The sequence below is a fragment of the Tachyglossus aculeatus genome, chromosome 27 (genome assembly GCF_015852505.1).
Source record: "Tachyglossus aculeatus isolate mTacAcu1 chromosome 27, mTacAcu1.pri, whole genome shotgun sequence".
In the NCBI taxonomy this organism is placed as follows: Eukaryota; Metazoa; Chordata; class Mammalia; order Monotremata; family Tachyglossidae; genus Tachyglossus; species Tachyglossus aculeatus.
Window position 1 is genome coordinate 5,273,389 of NC_052092.1, and position 18,542 is coordinate 5,291,930.

Genomic DNA, 18,542 nt, shown 5'->3' on the forward strand with positions numbered 1-18,542 from the left:
GCGCTCAATAAATACGATTGAATGAATGAATGAATCCAGGTCTAGGAAAAGGATTTAATCCTGGCTACGATTATAAGCTTGTTGTGGGCAGGGAGTGTGTCTGTTGCTGTTTGTACTCTCCCAAGCACTTAGTACAGTGCCCTGCACACCGTGGCCTAGTGGAAAGAGCCCAGGCTTGGGAGTCGGAGGTCGTGGGTTCATCGTCATCATCATCAATCGTATTTATTGGGCGCTTACTGTGTGCAGAGCACTGGACTAAGCGCTTGGGAAGTACAAGCTGGCAACATATAGAGACAGTTCCTACCCAACGGGGTTCTAATCCCGGCTCTGCCACTTGTCAGCTGTGTGACTTTGGGCAAGTCACTTAATTTCTCTGGGCCTCAGTGACCTCATCTGTCAAATGGGGCTTCATTCGTTCATTCGTATTCACGCGGATTCATATTCATTCATTCATTCAGTCGTATTTATTGAGCACTTACTGTGTGCAGAGCACTGTACTAAGCACTTGGGAAGTACTTAAGACTGCGAGCCCCACGCGGGACTACCCGATTACCTTGTATCTGCCCCAGCGCTTAGAACGGTTGCTTGGCACACAGTGAGCGCATAACAAATACCATCACTATAATAAATACAATTGATTGATTGACTGTCAGTTTTGTGACCTCGGGCAAGCACTTCTCTGTGTCTCTGCTAACTTCACCTGTAAAATGGGGATTAAGACTGTTAGTCCCATGTGGTTCATCATCATCATCAATCGTATTTATTGAGCGCTTACTATGTGCAGAGCACTGTACTAAGCCCTTGGGAAGTACAAATTGGCAACAATTTGGTTGATTAGTTTGTACCTACTCCAGCCCTGAGAAGCAGTGTGGTCTAGTGGATAGTGGGGGTCAGAATAATAATAATAATAACAATAATGGCATTTATTAAGCACTTACTATGTGCAAAGCACTGTTCTAAGCGCTGGGGAGGTTACAAGGTGATCAGGTTGTCCCACGGTCTTCAACCCCATTTGACAGATGAGGGAACTGAGGCCCAGAGAAGTGAAGTGACTTGCCCAAAGTCACACAGCTGACAGTTGGCGGAGCCGGGATTCGAACCCATGACCTCTGACTCCAGAGCCCGGGCTCTTTCCACTGAGCCACACTGCTTCTGGATTGAATGAATGAATAATCTTGCTCTGCCATGAGCCCGCTGTGTCATCTTGGGCAAGTCACTTCTCTGGGCCTGTTACCTCCTCTGTAAAAAATGGGGATCAGTTTGAGCCCCATCATCATCATCATCATCATCAATCGTATTTATTGAGCACTTAGGCCCTACTGAGAGCTTGAAGTCCCCATGTGGGACAGGGACTGTGACCACCCCAATTTCCTTGTAATAATAATAATAATGATGGCATTTATTAAGCGCTTACTATGTGCAAAGCACTGTTCTACTTGCATCTACCCCAGCGCTTAGCACAGTGCCCGGTAAGTAAGCGCTTAACAAATACCATAATTAGGGTTTTGGAGAAGCAGCTTGATTTAGTGGTAAGAGCATAGGCTTGAGAGTCAGAGAATGTGGGTTCTAATCCCGGCTCCTCCGCTTCACTCATTCATTCATTCAATCGTATTTATTGAGCGCTTACTGTGCGCAGAGCACTGGACTAAGCGCTTGGGGAGTACAAGTTGGCAACATATAGGGACAGTCCCTACCCAACAGTGGGCTCACAGTCTAGAAGGGGGAGACAGACATAGAGACGGTCCCTACCCAACAGTGGGCTCACAGTCCAGAAGTCTACATATATACCTGTATATATGTATATATGTTTGTACATATTTATTACTCTATTTATCTTACTTCAAGGCCCTACTGAGAGCTCACCTCCACCAGGAGGCCTTCCCAGACTGAGCCCCTTCCTTCCTCTCCCCCTCGTTCCCCTCTCCATCCCCCCATCTCACCTCCTTCTCTTCCCCACAGCACCTGTATATATGTATATATGTATGTACATATTTATTACTCTATTTATTTATTCATTTTACTTGTACATATCTATTCTATTTATTTTATTTTGTTAGTATGTTTGGCTTTGTTCTCTGTCTCCCCCTTTTAGACTGTGAGCCCACTGTTGGGTAGGGACTGTCTCTATACGTTGCCAACTTGTACTTCCCAAGCGCTTAGTCCAGTGCTCTGCACACAGTAAGCGCTCAATAAATACGATTGATTGATTGATTGATTGATAGAAGGGGGAGACAGAGAACAAAACAAAACATATTAACAAAATAAAATAAGTAGAATAAATATGTACAAAAGTAAAATAAATAAATGGTAACATAATGGCCTGCCCAACTGCCCTCCGGGCAGCTCCGGGGGGGGGACGGGGCAGGAATGGTTCGTTCCGTCTTCGGCTCACACACCCCCGCGCCCCGCGCGCATGGTTCGGCCCTCCCGTCCTTCCGCGCGGGCGCCCCTTGCGGCCGCCAGGGGGATGGCCCGGCCCGGCCCGGCCGGAAGGGGCGGGGCTGGGTGGGAGGAGGTGGAGGCGGTGTCAGTGCGCAGTCGCGGGGCTGGGCGGTAGGCGGGGCGGCGTCAGTGCGCAGGCGCGGGGCTGGGCCGGAGGAGGCGGTGTCAGTGCGCAGGCGCGGCGGGGGAGCAGGACAGGTCGGAGCAGCGCACGTGGAGACAGGCCCAAGTTGGGCGTCGGGCCTGTTTTCGGGGGTCTTTGCTCCTCTCCCCTCCTCTCCCCTCCTCTCCCCACCTCTCCCCTCCTCCCCCCTCCTCTCCCCTGCTTTCCCCTCCTCTCCCCTGCTTTTCCCTCCTCTCCCCTGCTTTTCCCTCCTCTCCCCAGCTTTCCCCTCCTCTCCCCTGCTTTTCCCTCCTCTCCCCTGATCTCCCCTCCTCTCCCCTCCCCTCCTCTCCCCTCCCCTCCTCTCTCCTCCTCTCCTCTCTCCTGCTCTCCCGCTCTCCCCTCCTCTCCTCTCCCCTGCTCTCCCCCCCCTCTCTTCTCCCCTCCTCTCCTCTCCCCTCCTCTCTTCTCCCCTCCTCTCCCCTCCTCTCCTTTCCTCTCCCCTCCTCTCCTCTCCCCTCCCCTCCTCTCCTCTCCTCTCCTCTCCTCTCCTTTCCTCTCCTCTCCCCTCCTCTTCTCTCCTCTCATCTCCTCTCCCCTCCTCTCCCTTCCTCTCCCTTCCCGCCTCCACCGGCCAGCACCATGGGGCGCAAACTGGACCCCACCAAGAAGGAGAAGCGCGGGCCGGGCCGGAAGGCCCGAAAGCAGAAGGGAGCCGAGACCGAGCTCCTCCGCTTCCTACCGGCGGGTGAGCGCAACCCTCTAATCAATCAATCGATCAGTCGTATTTATTGAGCGCTTACTGTGTGCTAAGCGCTTGGGAAGTGCAAGTTGGCAACATATAGAGACAGACCCTACCCAACAGTGGGCTCACAGTCTAGAATAATGATAATAATGATGGCATTTGTTAAGCGCTTACTACATGAGAAGCACCGCTCCAAGCGCTGGGGGGTTACAAGGTGATCAGGTTGTCCCACGGGGGGCTCACAGTTCTAATTCCCGTTTTACAGTGCGGGTAACTGAGGCCCAGAGAAGTTAAGTGACTTGCCCAGAGTCACAGCCGACAAGTGGTGGAGCCGGGATTCATTCGTTTATTCAGTCGTATTTATTGAGCGCTTACTATGTGCAGAGCAGTGGACTAAGCGTTTGGGAAGTACAAGTTGGCAACATATAGAGACGGTCCCAACTCAGCTGTGGGCCCGCAGGGATTAGAACCCATGACTTCTGGCTCCCAAGCCCGTGCTTCACTCCCCCATCCCTCTCCCAGCTTCATCACTCCCCCATCCCCATCACTTCCAGTCGGGAAGCAGCATGGCTCAGTGGAAAGAGCCCGGGCTTTGGAGTCAGAAGTCGTGGGTTCAAATCCCAGCTCCGCCTCTTGTCGGCTGTGTAACTTTGGGCAAGTCACTTAACTTCTCTGGGCCTCAGGTCCCTCATCTGTAAAATGGGAATGAAGACTGTGAGCCCCACATGGGACAACCTGATTACCTGTATCTACCCCAGCGCTTAGAACAGTGCTTGGCACATAGTAAGTGCTTAACAAATACCAGCATTATTATTATTACCCCCATCACTCTCCCACCCCCATCTTTCCCCCTCTCCGAGTCGCGAGGTCCTGCCCAGTCTAGGCCCCTTCCCCCGGGGACTGGTCGTCTCCCCCAGCCCCCCTCCACACGCATTTTACCCCTGCTGGCCCGCCCCTTGACGCCCCCCACCCTCAAGTCCAGGTCCCCCCTTTTCTGCCCTTCCTCCCGACCCCCCATCAAACAGTTGGTCTCTCCACAGCGGATGACAGCGGGAAGAGGCTATCCAGCCGCGCCCGGAAAAGGTGGGTGAAGGACCCCCATGATTCCCCTACACCCCCTGCATACATCGCGTAAAAACAATCATTATGGCAGTTGTTAAGCGCTTACTATGTGCCAAGCTCTGTTCTAAGTGCAGGGTTAGGTACAAGTTAACAAAATTGGACACAGCCCCTGCCCCTCATGAGGGCTGTGTCTTAAACCCCCTTTTACAGATGAGGTAACTGGGGTCCAGAGAAGTTGTGACTTGTCCAGGGTCACACAGCAGGCATGTGGCAGAGCTGGGATTAGAATCCGGGTGGTTCTGAGTCCCAGGCCCACGCGCTATCCACTAAACCATACTGCTTCGCAATCACGTTAGTGGTACTTGTCTGGAGGTGGGGAGGAGATCCCCCTTTCTCACTCCTTGCCTTTCCAGGGCAGCCAAGAGGCGATCGGGGTCTGCTGGGGCCTCTGTGGGGAAGAAACCGGCCCCCAAGCCGGAGGTGGAGTCCAAGAAACCGCCAGCAGGTCAGGCTTGGTGACCAGGTGGGAGTGCGGGTGGTGGGAGGGTTAAGGCTTTCGGCTAACATTCTCACGCCCCTGTAGGTCCCATCCAGTCTCCTGTAAAGAAAGGGCTTCAAGTCCCTGGACTCAGCAAGGACAAATCCCTCCTTGGCCCCGCTCGGGGCAAGAAGCGGCCAGCACCCCCCCAGTCGACCGACAGCGAGGAGGAGGAGGGGAGTGGAAAAGAGGGTTCCGGGGGCAGTGAGGGAGAGGCCTGGGACTCCGCAGACAGCGATGCCGACATGGTCGACGACTATGGGGCAACTTCGGAGGAGGATGGCGACGATGATGAGGATGAAGAGGTGGGCCCGGGGATGGGGGCAGCAGCGGCGTCTTAGTGGGGCCAGGGAGCAGGTCTTAATCTACAGCCTTGGCCTGGTTTGGGGAAGAGAATTGGTGCGGGGATCAAGCTGGGCTTAGGCCTTCACCCTTCCCTTCCTGCCAGCTTTTGCCCATCGAGAAGGCTGCACGGAAGCAGAAGAGCCGGGAGGAAGCAGCCGGGTAAGTCTTTGGGGAATCACCGTCTTTACCCGAGGATGCTGGGCTGGGCTCTTGATGGGGGCAGCGGGCTTCAAGCTGTCACGCTTGCCATTGAGAGCTTGCAGTCTAATGAGCCCCCCAGGCTGGGTTGGGGGAGGGTGGGGGCATCATCAATCGTATTTATTGAGCGCTTACTGTGTGCAGAGCACTGTACTAAGCGCTTGGGAAGTCCAAGTTGGCAGCATATAGAGACAGTTCCTACCCAACAGTGGGCTCACAGTCTAAAAGGGGGAGACAGAGAACAAAACCAAACATACTAACAAAATAAAATAAATAGAATAGATATGTACAAGTAAAATAAATAGAGTAACAAATATGTACAAACATATATACAGGTGCAGTGGGGAAGGGAAGGAGGTAAGATTGGGGGGGGTGGAGAGGGGGACAAGGGGGAGAGGAAGGAAGGGGCTCAATCTGGGAAGGCCTCCTGGAGGAGGTGAGCTCTCAGTAGGGCCTTGAAGCCCCCACAGAAGCCCCCCATGACCCAGTGCTGCTTACAGGGTCCAGTGGGATGAGGAGAGCAGTGAGGAAGACGAGGAGGAGGAGGCTGCAGCAGCAGAGGGCAAAGATGACTCGAGCATTGAGCAGGAGGCCGAGGACGGTGCAGCCGGGGATCTGCAGCTGAACCTGGAGGACGAAGAGCGGTTCGTGCTGCCCAGTGCTCAGGAGATGGCACAGGAGAATATCCTTTGAAATAAGAGTGGTGGCATTCACCGGGCACTTACTGGGTGCGAGGCACTAGGGCCGATTAAAAACAATCAGGTTAGACACAGTCCTTGTCCCACGTGGCACTCAAGAAGGAGGGAGAACGGGAATCTTACCCCCACTTTCCAGAGAAGCAGCGTGGCTTAGTGGAAAGAGCCCGGGCTTGGGAGTCAGAAGTTGTGGGTTCTAATCCTAGCTCCTCCACTTGTCAGTACGACTTTGGATGAGTCCCTTAATCAATCAATCAATCAATTGTATTGAGCGCTTACTGTGTGCAGAGCACTGTACTAAGCGCTTGGGAAGTACAAGTCGGCAACACATAGAGACAGTCCCTACCCAACAGCGGGCTCAGTCTAGAAGCCCACTAGAGGTGGGGAGGAGATCCCCCCTTAACTTCTCTGTGCCTCAGTTTCCTCATCTGGAAAATGGGGGTTAAGACTGTGAGACCCACCTGGGACAACCTAATAACCTTGTATTTCCCTCAGTGCTTAGAACAGTGCTTGGTACATAGAAAGTGCTTAATACCATCATCATCGTTATTGTTATTAGATGGGGAAACTGAGACGTGGAGGTTTTTTTGAGAGGGGGTGCCGGGGAGGTCACATGCTGATTATGTGTCAAACCCTGTTGTGAGCGCTGGGTTAGCTTGAACTCAGCCCCTGTCCCACATGGTGCTAACAGTATAAGTAGGAAGGAGAACAGCAGAACTGAGGCACAGAGAGGTCAAGTGACTTGCCCATGGTCACACAGCAAGCATTTGGCAGTCGGGATTAGAACCCTAGTCCTCTGTTTTCCAGGCTCCTGCTCTCTCTACTAGGCCACAGTGCTTCTCTAAGGTTAAGTGACTTGGTGATGATGGTCCTTGTTAAGGGCTAACTGCATGTTGAACACTTTTCTAAAGGCTGGGGTTGATACAAGGTAATCTGGTTGGATACAGTCCCTGTCCCATATGGGGCTCACAGTCTTAATCCCCATTTCCCGGATGAGGAAACTGAGGCCCAGGGAAGTGACATAACATGCCCACAGTCTCACAGCAGACAAGTTTGGAAAGCCAGGATTAAAACCCAGGTCCTTCCGCCTCCCAGGCTCTATCCAAATCCCGCTTGCAAGATTAGATTCCCGATCTCTTGAGTCCTGGAACCACGCTCCTAACGAGGTGTACCGGCCGAGGGGGCGGGGGGTGTCCTCGCCCGGAGTCGTTCCTTAGCGTGACCACGTGGCCGGCCGCTGGACCTGCAGCAGGTGCACCAACGCATCCAGGACACGGTGGAGGTGCTGCGGGACTTCGGGACCCGCCGCCAGGAGGGCCGGGCCCGGGCCGAATACCTCACCGTGCTGCAGAGAGACCTGGCCAACTACTACTCCTACGGGGACTTCCTGCTCAGCAAACTCATGGATCTCTTCCCGCTCTCCGAGGTCCGTTGCCAACGTGCGGGCTGGACTCCTTCCTCCCTCCTTCCCCCTTCCGGGGACCCGCTTCAAATCGTCCCGGCCTGTCCGCTTTCTTGGGTACCCCGACCATCCCTGACGCATTTCCCGGGCCCCCTCTGACCTCCTGCCCCCCTTGCCCACAGCTGGTGGAGTTCCTGGAGGCCAATGAGGTGCCACGGCCCATCACCCTCCGTACCAACACCCTGAAAACCCGGCGACGGGACCTGGCGCAGGTGAAGGGTGCCTCCATTCCAGATGACACCGACCTGGGGTCTAGTGGGGCGAGGGGCCGGAGGTGGGATCCCCCTCACCCCCGCTCCGGGAACCTCCGGCCTGAGCCGCCGCTGACTGTCTCTCCCCCCAGGCCCTGATCAACCGTGGGGTCAACCTGGACCCTCTGGGCAAGTGGTCCAAGACGGGGCTGGTGGTCTACGACTCCTCCGTGCCCATCGGTGAGTGCGACGGCGGCCTCGGGCGCCGCTCCCTTTTCCCCAGCCCCCTTGCCCTGCGGCAGTGCCCCTCATCTGGCCCCTCCATCCTGTAGGTGCCACTCCCGAATACCTGGCCGGACATTACATGCTGCAGGGGGCTTCCAGCATGCTGCCCATCATGGCCCTGGCTCCCCAGGAGAACGAGCAGATCCTGGATATGTGCTGTGCTCCTGGTGGGAAGACAAGCTACATCGGTAAGGAGGATGGAGGGGGGCGGTCCTCTGGCACCCCTAGAAGTTTGTGGGTAAAGGAAAACTCGAGGGAAGCGGAAGATACAGCCCGTAGTGCTCGTGTGCTGAAATGGCAGCCGTAATGGTATCTGAGCGCCCTGTACTGAACATTTAGGAAGGTGAAACATTCCCCGCCCGCAGAAAACACGCACTCTTAACCAATCAATCAATTGTATTTATTGAGGACTGAACTAAGTGCTTCGGAGAGTTCAGTACAACGGGGTTAGCAGACACGTTCCCTGCCCACACCGAGCGTCAGTCTAGAGGTGGGGAGTCGGGCTTAGAAATCTTTCATCGGACGAGAGAATTGATCGGACGGACTGTGGATTGCACGGCTGAGGGTGGGCAGTTGGGAATTCCTGGGGGAAGACTTGTTGGAGGAGTGGGGTTCCAAGAGGGATTGGGGCTCCACACTCGCGAGAGGGAGCTGGGAATGAGCAGGGGAAGAAAGTCAGCGTGTGGAAGGGGAGCTGGTGAGAGGCAGGGACTCACGGTAAGGGGAGTCTCCTGCACCCGCCCCGAAGGAGGGCCACCGTGGGCCGGGGTAGCCGCGGTCAGCGTGACCGACTGCTTTTATCCGCAGCCCAGCTGATGAAGAACACGGGTGTGATCCTGGCCAACGACGCCAACGCCGAGCGGCTCAAGAGCGTGGTGGGCAACTTGCATCGGCTTGGCGTCACCAACACCATCGTCAGTCACTATGATGGGCGACAGTTCCCCAAGGTGCGGCCCCGTCCCCTTGTCGTCCTCATGGTGAAATCGCTTACTGAGTGCCAAGCGCTGGGGTAGATACGGGATGAGCGCATCAGACATGGTCCTTGTCCCGTGTGGAACTCAGTCCGAGAGCAAGTATTGTATCCTCGTTTTACAGAGGAGGAAACAGGCACAGAGACATTGTCGATTTTCCGAGGTCCCACAGCAGGCAAGTGGGGATTAGAACTCAGGTCCTCTGCCTCCTGCTTTCGTGCTGTTTCCATTAGGCAACACTGCTTCTCTTCCCTTCTTTTCTTCCCCTTCTTCATTTGAGAAGCAGCGTGCCTTAATGGATAGAGCACAGGCCTGGGAGCCAAGAAGGTCACGGGTTCTAATCCCAGCTCTGCCAGATGCCTGCTGTGGGACCTTGGGCAAGTCACTTAACGTTTCTGGGCTTCATTTACATCATCTGTAAAATAATAATAATAATGATGGCATTTATTAAGCGCTTACTATGTGCAAAGCAATGTTTTAAGCGCTGGGGTAGATACAAGTTAATGAAGTTGTCCCACCTGGGACTCACAGACTTAATCCCCGTTTTCCAGACGAGGTAACTGAGGCCCAGAGAATTGAAGTGACTTGCCCAAAGTCACACAGCTGACAAGTGGCGGAGCCGGGATTTGAACCCACGACCTCTGACTCCAAAGCCCAGGCTCTTTACACCGAGCCACGCTGCTTCTCTAAGGCATCATCATCTAAATCATCATGCTTCATCTAAAATGGGGATTAAGACTGTGTTCCCCATGTGGGACAGGAACTGTGTCCAAACCGATTATCTTGTATCTACCCCAGCACTTAGTACCGTGCCCAGCACGTAATAAGCGCTTAAAAAAATACTGTTGTTATTATTATTATTATTCCCCCTACAATTTCCCAGTGCCTGCGGCAGGGACCCGGGGTCCCGGGCCCCTCTTTCTGGCCAGGGGGCTCAGAGTTCGGGTGCCACCCTGCCTCCTCCTGCTCCCCAGGTCCTGGGTGGCTTTGACCGGGTGCTGTTAGATGCCCCTTGCAGTGGCACTGGTGTCATCTCCAAGGACCCAGCCGTGAAGACCGGCAAGGTGAATGGGCAGAGAGGGAGGGGGCCGGGGATGCGGGAGGGAGGGCTTGGGGGAGCTGCATCCTCCGGGGGTCCACCCCTGCCCAAACCACAGGGCTGACTGGCCTCCCTTTCACCTCCCCCCGGTCGGGCAGGACGAGAAAGACATCTTGCGCTGCGCCCACCTACAGAAGGAGTTGTTGCTAAGTGCCATCGACTCAGTCAATGCCGCCTCCAAGAGCGGGGGGTACCTAGTCTACTGCACCTGCTCCGTCATGGTGAGGCCTGGAACCCAGCGGGGAGAAGGGGATGGGCACCGGGGATGGGTGGAGGTAACTTTAGTGCCCCCCACCCAGCTCCCGCACCCACACACGCCCAAACCTCACGCTTCCACGGCCCCGCCTGCCCAGGTGGAGGAGAACGAGTGGGTGGTGGACTACGCCCTGAAGAAGCGGAACGTGCGCCTGGTGCCCACGGGCCTGGATTTCGGGCGCGAGGGCTTCACCCGCTTCCGGGAGCGACGCTTCCACCCCACCCTCCGGTCCACTCGCCGCTTCTACCCCCACACCCACAACATGGACGGCTTTTTCATCGCCAAGTTCAAGAAGTTCTCCAACACCATTCCCCAGGCCCCGGCAGGTGAGGGGGTCTGGAAAGTCGGGGGAGCAGGTTAATCCCCTTTGGCCACGGCCCCTGGTTCCAGGCTCCCCGTTTTGGGGTCCCCTTATCCCATTAACGTGTGGCCAGGGGCAACCAGTGGCAGGCCCAGGCTGGGGGGCAGACAACGCACACTTGATAATAACCTGATCCGTGTGTGTGTGTGTGTCTGTCCTGGCGGACCAGAAGAGGATTCAACAGTCCTCGCCTCCGAGACGGAGCTACTGGCTGCACCCGCTGCGGCCAAGGGCACTGTTCCACCCACCTCCGCCTCCAAGAGCCCCGGGAAAGCCACGATGCCTGGGAAGGTGAAGCCGCTGAAGGCCCCGCAGAAATCCCTGCAGAAGCCGTCGCAGAAACCGTCGCAGAAGCCCCCGCAGAAACCGTCACAGAAGCCCCCGCAGAAACCCTCGCAGAAGCCCCCGCAGAAGCCCTCGCAGAAGCCCCCGCCAAAGTCGCACTTCCACCAGCAGAACGGCGCCCGCCTGCTGAACGCCAGCCGGCCCCCCCGCAGCAAGAAGCGGAAAGCCTAGGTGGAGGGCGGAGGGTTATCGAGGCCTCAGACTCTTCATCCAATCTGGGGTGCTCTGCCCACCGGGGTCCCGGGCTCCTGCCGAACCCGTATTAAACTGCCCTTCCCCTCCAAATGGCTGCGAGGGCTGTCCTTGGGTTAGGGTATTGGGTGTGTGGTGGGGGAGGGCCCTAGCCATTGGGAGGGGGTCGAGGGGTGAGGATAGCCAGGCCAGGCCTGCTGTGGCCCGGGGCCAACGAGGCCTGACTGTTTGGGGGGTGGGGAGGGTGGGGGGGCGGTCCAGGGGCCTGGAATGCAGCTGGATGAGGGGAGGTCCGGGCATCAGTCTTAATCCCCGTTTTCCAGATGAGGTAACGGAGGCCCAGAGAAATCATCATCATATTTATTGAGTGCTTACTGTGTGCGGAGCACTGTACTAAGCACTTGGGAAGTACAAATTGGCAACATATAGGGACAGTCCCTACCCAACAGTGGGCTCAAAGTCTAAAAGGGGGAGACAGAGAACAAAACCAAACATACAAAATAAAACAAATAGAATAGATCTGTACAAGTAAAATAAATAAATAAATAGAGTAATAAATATGTACAAACATATATCCATATATACAGGTGCTGTGGGGAAGGGAAGGAGGTAAGATGGGGGGGACGAGGGGAAGAGGAGGGAATATTACTCTGTTTTACTTGTACATATCTATTCTATTTTATTTTGTTAGTACGTTTGGTTTCGTTCTCTGTCTCCCCCTTTTAGACTGTCAGCCCACTGTTGGGTAGGGACTGTCTCTAGATGTTCCCAACTTGGACTTCCCAAGCGCTTAGTCCAGTGCTCTGCACACAGTAAGCGCTCAATAAATACGATCGATGATGATGATGAGACGGGGACTGGGGCAGCTAATGACTCGAGGGGAAGACAGAACCCAGAGAGAGGTCACCGACCGCCCCCGGCTCCCACTCCTGCCACCGGACCACCAGGCTGGGGGGCAGCGGGGGGCACACAGCTGCCTGCGAGTGCCTCATCCCAAGCGTCCCTGGGTAGGGTCACGGATGATTCAGCCCGGTGGGAGGGACGGGAGCAGAACACTAGGAGCCGGGAAGCTCGCGGGGAGGCTGTCCGCGGCTGCCTGGGACCGCGTCCCTCCAGACCGCAAGAAGCGGATGGGCCCCACCATGTCCCCGGGTGGGATGGCCGGTGAACCAGCTGGACGGGCAGACGGGCGGCTCGGGGCCGAGTGTTTCCGGGCCCTCCGGGATCATCAATCGTATTTATTGAACGCTTACTGTGTGCAGAGCACTGCACTAAGCGCTTGGGAAGTACAAGTTGGCAACATATAGAGACGGTCCCTACCCAGCAGTGAGCTCACTGTCTAGAAGGGGGAGACAGAACAAAACAAAACATATTAATAAAATAAATAGAATATGTACAGATAGAGTAATAAGTACGTACAAACATATATACAGGTGCTGTGGGGAGGGGAAGAAGCTAGTGCGGGGGGATGAGGGGGAGAAGAGGAAAAAGGGGGCTCATTCTGGAAAGGCCTCCTGGAGGAAGTGAGCTAAGCGCCCAAAAAAGTAAAACTAGAAGAAAAGGGGGGTGTGCTGTTAATGCTGGGGCCTAGCAGAGGTCCCACAGCCCTCCTGGGGGATGAGAAGGAGGTTAGGATGATGGTATTTTAACGTCTCTATGCCTCAGTAACCTCATCTGTAAAATGGGGGTGGAGACAGCCCCACATGGGACAATGTGATTACCTTCTATCCGCCACAGTGCTTGGCACATGGTAAGCATTTAATGCTGAGAAGCAGCGTGGCTCAATGGAAAGAGCCCGGGCTTGGGAGTCAGAGGTCATGGGTTCTAATCCTGGCTCTCCTACTTGGCAGCTGTGTGACTTCGGGCAAGTCACAACTTCTCTGGGCCTCAGGTCCCTCATCTGTAAAAAATGGGGATTAATAATAATAATAATAATAATGGCATTTGTTAAGCGCTTACTATGTGCAAAGCACTGTTCTAAGCGCTGGGGAAGTCACAAGGTGTTCAGGTTGTCCCACATGGGGCTCACAGTCTTAATCCCCATTTTACAGATGAGGGAACTGAGGCACAGAGAAGTGAAGTGACTTGCCCAAAGTCACCCAGCTGACAACTGGCAGAGTCGGGATTTGAACCCATGACCTCTGACTGATTAAGACTGTGAGCCCCACGTGGGACAACCTGATCACCTTGTATCCTCCCCAGTGCTTAGAACAGTGCTCTGCACATAGTAAGCACTTAACAAATGCCATCATTGTTAACAAATACCATCATCATTATCATTAAGTGCTTACTATGTGTGAAGCACCGTTGCCTTATAAGCACTGGGGCAGATAGAAGCTGATCAGGTTGGACACAGTCCCGGTCTCACGTGGGGCTCATGGTCTTAATTCCGGTCTTTAGACTGTGAGCCCACCGTTGGGTAGGGACCGTCTCTATCTGTTGCCAACTTGGACTTCCCAAGCGCTTAGTACAGTGCTCTGCACATAGCAAGCGCCCAATAAATAGGATTGAAGGAATGAATGAATTCCAACTTGTACTTCCCAAGCGCTTAGTCCAGTGCTCTGCACACAGTAAGTGCCCAATAAATACGACTGAAGGAATGAATTCCAACTTGTACTTCCCAAGCGCTTAGTACAGTGCTCTGCACACAGTAAATGCCCAATAAATAGGTTTGAAGGAATGAATTCAAACTTGTACTTCCCAAGCGCTTAGTACAGTGCTCTGCACACAGAAAGCGCCCAATAAATACGATTGAAGGAATGAATGAATTCCAACTTGTCCTTCCCAAGCGCTTAGTACAGTGCTCTGCACACAGTAAGCGCTCAGTAAATACAATTGAAGGAATGAATGAATGAATGAATCCCCATTTTCCAGATGAGGGCCCAGAGAAGTGAAGCGAATTGGCTGGGGTCACGGGGGTGAGGATTCAAACCCAGGTCCTTGTGACTCATTCATTCATTCAACGTATTTATTCATTCATTCAATCGTATTTATTGAGCGCTTACTGTGTGCAGAGCATTGGACTAAGCGCTTGGGAAGGACAAGTTGGCAACCTACAGAGACGGACCCTACCCAACAGTGGGCTCACCGTCTGGAAGGATATATATGTTTGTACATATTTATTACTCTATTTATTTATTTTACTTGTACATATCTATTCTATTTTATTTTGTTAGTATGTTTGGTTTTGTTCTCTATCTCCCCCTTTTAGACTGTGAGCCCACTGTTGGGTAGGGACTGTATCTGTTGCCAATTTGTACTTCTCAAGCGCTTAGTACAGTGCTCTGCACATAGTAAGCGCTCAATAAATACGATTGATGATGATGATAGAAGGGGGAGACAGAGAACAAAACAAAACATATTAACAAAATAAAATAAATAGAATAAATATGTACAAATAAAATAGAGTAATAAATGTGTACAAACATACATATATACAGGTGCTGTGGGGAGAGGAAGGAGGTAAGGAGGGGGAGAGGAAGGAGGGGGCTCAGACATTCATTCATTCATTCAAACCTATTTATTGAGCGCTTACTGTGTGCAGAGCACTGGACTAAGCGCTTGGGAAGTACAAGTTGGCAACATATAGAGACGGTCCCTACCCGACAGTGGGCTCACAGTCTAGAATCACAGGCGGGGGGGGGCGTCCGGGTGGTTGGGGAGGAGGGAGCCATGTGGGCTTCCCGGAGGTGGGAAGCCCTACTGAGAGCTCACCTCCTCCAGGAGGCCTTCCCAGACTGAACCCCCTCCTTCCTCTCCCTCTCCTCCCCCTCCCCATCCCCCCCGCCTTACCTCCTTCCCCTCCCCACAGCACCTGTATATGTGTGTATACGTTTGTACAGATTTATTACTCTATTTTATTTGTACATATTTATTCTACTTATTTCATTTTGTTAATATGAAGGAGAAGCAGCGTGGCTCAATGGAAAGAGGCCGATCTTTGGAGTCAGAGGTCGTGGGTTCAAATGCCGGCTCTGCCAACTGTCAGCTGTGTGACTTTGGGCAAGTCACTTCACTTCTCTGGGCCTCAGTTCCCTCATCTGGCAAATGAGGATTAAAACTGTGAACCCCCCATGGGACAACCTGATCACCTTGTAACCTCCCCAGCACTTAGAACAGTGCTTTGCACATAGTAAGCACTTAAAAATACCATTATTATTATTATTATTATTATTATTGTTTTGTTCTCTGTCTCCTCCTTGTAAACTGTGAGCCTGCTCTCTAGATGTTGCCAACTTGTCCTTCCCAAGTGCTTAGTCCAGTGCTCTGCACATAAATACGATTGAATGAATGAATGAATTTATTACTCTTTATTTTATTTGTACATATTTATTCTATTTATTTTATTTTGTTAATATGTTCTGTTTTGTTCTCTGTCTCCCCCTTCTAGACTGTGAGCCCACTGTCGGGTAGAGACCGTCTCTAGATGTTGCCAACTTGTCCTTCCCAAGCGCTTAGTCCAGTGCTCTGCACACAGTAAGCGCTCAATAAATATGATTGAATGACTGAATGAATATTTATTTATTTATTTTATTTGTACATATTTATTCTATTTATTTTATTTTGTTAATATGTTCTGTTTTGTTCTCTGTCTCCCCCTTCTAGACTGTGAGCCCACTGTCGGGTAGGGACTGTCTCTCTATGTTGCCAACTTGGACTTCCCAAGCGCTTAGTCCAGTGCTCTCCACACAATAAGCACTCAATAAATACGATTGAATGAGTGAATATTTATGTATTTATTTTATTTGTAAATATCTATTCTATTTATTTTTGTTAATATGTTCCGTTTAGTTCTCCGTCTCCCCCTTCTAGACTGTGGGCCCACCTGTCGGGTAGGGATCGTCTCTCTATGTTGCCAACTTGGATTTCCCAAGTGCTTAGTCCAGTGCTCCGCACACAGTAAGTGCTCAATAAATACGATTGAATGAATGAATATTTATGTATTTATTTCATTTGTACATATCCATTCTATTTATTTTTGTTAATATGTTTGGTTTTGTTCTCTGTCTCCCCCTTCTAGACTGTGAGCCCACTGTTGGGGAGGGACTGTCTCTCTATGTTGCCAACTTGGACTTCCCAAGCGCTTAGTCCTCACCCTCGGCTTCCAGGCTGTCCATCCCCTCACCCCCTCCTACCTCACCTCCCTTCTGTCCTTCTCCAGCCCAGCCCTCACCTTCCACTCCTCTGCCACCGCTAATCTCCTCACCGGGCCTCGTTCTCGCCTGTCCCGCCATCGACCCCCAGCCCACGTCCTCCCCCTGGCCCGGAATAATAATAATAATAATGATAGCATTTATAAAGTGCTTACTATGTGCAAAGCACTGTTCTAAGCGCTGGGGAGGTTACAAGGTGATCAGGTTGTCCCAAGGTGGGCTCACAGTCTTAATCCCCATTTTCCAGATGAGGGAACTGAGGCCCAGAGAAGTGAAGTGACTTGCCCAAAGTCACACAGCTGACAATTGGAAGAGCCAGGATTTGAACCCATGTCCTTTGACTTCAAAGCCCGTGCTCTTTCCGCTGAGCCACGCTGCTTCTCCAAGCACGGAATGCCCTCCCTTCGCACACCCGCCAAACTCGCTCTCTTCCTCCCTTCAAGGCCCTGCTGAGAGCTCACCTCCTCCAGGAGGCCTTCCCAAACTGAGCCCCTTCCTTCCTCTCCCCCTCCCTCTCCATCCCCCATCTTACCTCCTTCCCTTCCCCACAGCACCTGTATATATGTATATATGTTTGTACAGATTTATTACTCTATTTATTTTACTTGTATATATCTATTCTATTTATTTTATTTTGTTACTACGTTTGATTTTGTTCTCTGTCTCCCCCTTCTAGGCTGTGAGCCCACTGTTGGGTAGGGACTGTCTCTATATGTTGCCAGCTTGGACTTCCCAAGCGCTCAGTCCAGTGCTCCGCACACAGTAAGTGCTCAATAAATACGATTAAATAAATACGATTGATGATGATGATGATGATGTGAGCCCTACGTGGGACAACCTCCCCAGCGCTTAGCCCTATTTTATTTTACTTGTACATATCTATTCTATTTATTTTATTTTGTTAGTATGTTTGGTTTTGTTCTCTGTCTCCCCCTTTTAGACTGGGAGCCCACTGCTGGGTAGGGACCGTCTCTAGATGTTACCAACTTGTACTTCCCAAGCGCTCAGTCCAGTGCTCCGCACGCAGTAAGCGCTCAATAAATACGATCGACGATGATGATGATATCTATTCTATTTATTCTATTTTGTTAGTATGTTTGGTTTTGTTCTCTGTCTCCCCCTTTTAGACTGTGAGCCCGCTGGTGGGTAGGGACTGTCTCTATGTGTTGCCTACTTGTACTTCCCAAGCGCTCAGCCCAGTGCTCCGCACACAGTAAGCGCTCAATAAATACGATCGATGATGATGATGATATCTATTCTATTTATTCTATTTTGTTAGTATGTTTGGTTTTGTTCTCTGTCTCCCCCTTTTAGACTGTGAGCCCGCTGGTGGGTAGGGACTGTCTCTATGTGTTGCCTACTTGTACTTCCCAAGCGCTTAGTACAGTGCTCCGCACACAGTAAGCGCTCAATAAATACGATTGATGATGATGATGATATCTATTCTATTTTGTTAGTATGTTTGGTTTCGTTCTCTGTCTCCCCCTTTTAGACTGTGAGCCCGCTGCTGGGTAGGGACTGTCTCTATATGTTACCAACTTGGACTTCCCAAGCGCTTAGTCCAGTGCTCCGCACGCAGTAAGCGCTCAATAAATACGATCGATGATGATGATGATATCTATTCTATTTATTCTATTTTGTTAGTCTGGTTTCGTTCTCTGTCTCCCCCTTTTAGACTGTGAGCCCACTGTTGGGTAGGGACTCCTCCCTGTATATATGTATATATGGTTGTACATATTTATTACTCTATTTATTTATTTATTTATTTATTTTACTTGTACATTTCTGTCCTATTTATTTTATTTTGTTGGTATGTTTGGATCTTTCTCCGTCTCCCCCTTTTAGACTGTGAGCCCGCTGTTGGGTAGGGCCTGTCTCTATGTGTTGCCAATTTGTACTTCCCAAGCGCTTAGTACAGCGCTCTGCACGCAGTAAGCGCTCAATAAATACGATTGATGAGGATGATGATTGATGGATTGATTAGTCCAGTGCTGTGCACACAGTAAGCGCTCAGTAAATACGATTGATGATAATGATGATATCTATTCTGTTTGTTTGGTTTCGTTCTCTGTTTCCCCCTTTTAGACTGTGAGCCCACT

At 52.1% G+C, this 18,542-nt stretch overlaps 1 protein-coding gene across 2 annotated transcripts; it reads left to right on the top strand.

The window, feature by feature from the left end:
- The first annotated feature begins 3,115 nt into the window (after nucleotides 1-3,115).
- Nucleotides 3,116-11,371, top strand: NOP2 (NOP2 nucleolar protein). Of its 2 annotated transcripts, none has more exons than XM_038767892.1 (15): nucleotides 3,116-3,293; nucleotides 4,331-4,373; nucleotides 4,766-4,857; nucleotides 4,936-5,195; nucleotides 5,339-5,394; nucleotides 5,934-6,115; nucleotides 7,355-7,554; nucleotides 7,713-7,802; nucleotides 7,934-8,021; nucleotides 8,114-8,254; nucleotides 8,874-9,013; nucleotides 10,012-10,101; nucleotides 10,235-10,357; nucleotides 10,490-10,718; nucleotides 10,923-11,371. In XM_038767892.1, the coding sequence occupies exons 1-15, from the start codon at nucleotides 3,188-3,190 to the stop codon at nucleotides 11,267-11,269; spliced, it is 2,187 nt and encodes a 728-aa protein (XP_038623820.1). In that variant the 5' UTR covers nucleotides 3,116-3,187; the 3' UTR covers nucleotides 11,270-11,371. The 2 variants fall into 2 exon arrangements, with proteins under 2 accessions (XP_038623820.1, XP_038623821.1); XM_038767893.1 differs by having other exon boundaries at nucleotides 10,926-11,371.
- Nucleotides 11,372-18,542: the final 7,171 nt, after the last annotated feature.

Bases quoted from the DNA above. Each gene is read 5' to 3' on its own strand.
- NOP2 (XM_038767892.1), top strand. From the start codon at position 3,188: ATGGGGCGCAAACTGGACCCCACCAAGAAGGAGAAGCGCGGGCCGGGC. The intron at 6,116-7,354 runs ATATCCTTTGAA...TAGCGTGACCAC, and splicing joins TCAGGAGATGGCACAGGAGA to GTGGCCGGCCGCTGGACCTG. The intron at 10,358-10,489 runs GTGAGGCCTGGA...CCGCCTGCCCAG, and splicing joins ACTGCACCTGCTCCGTCATG to GTGGAGGAGAACGAGTGGGT.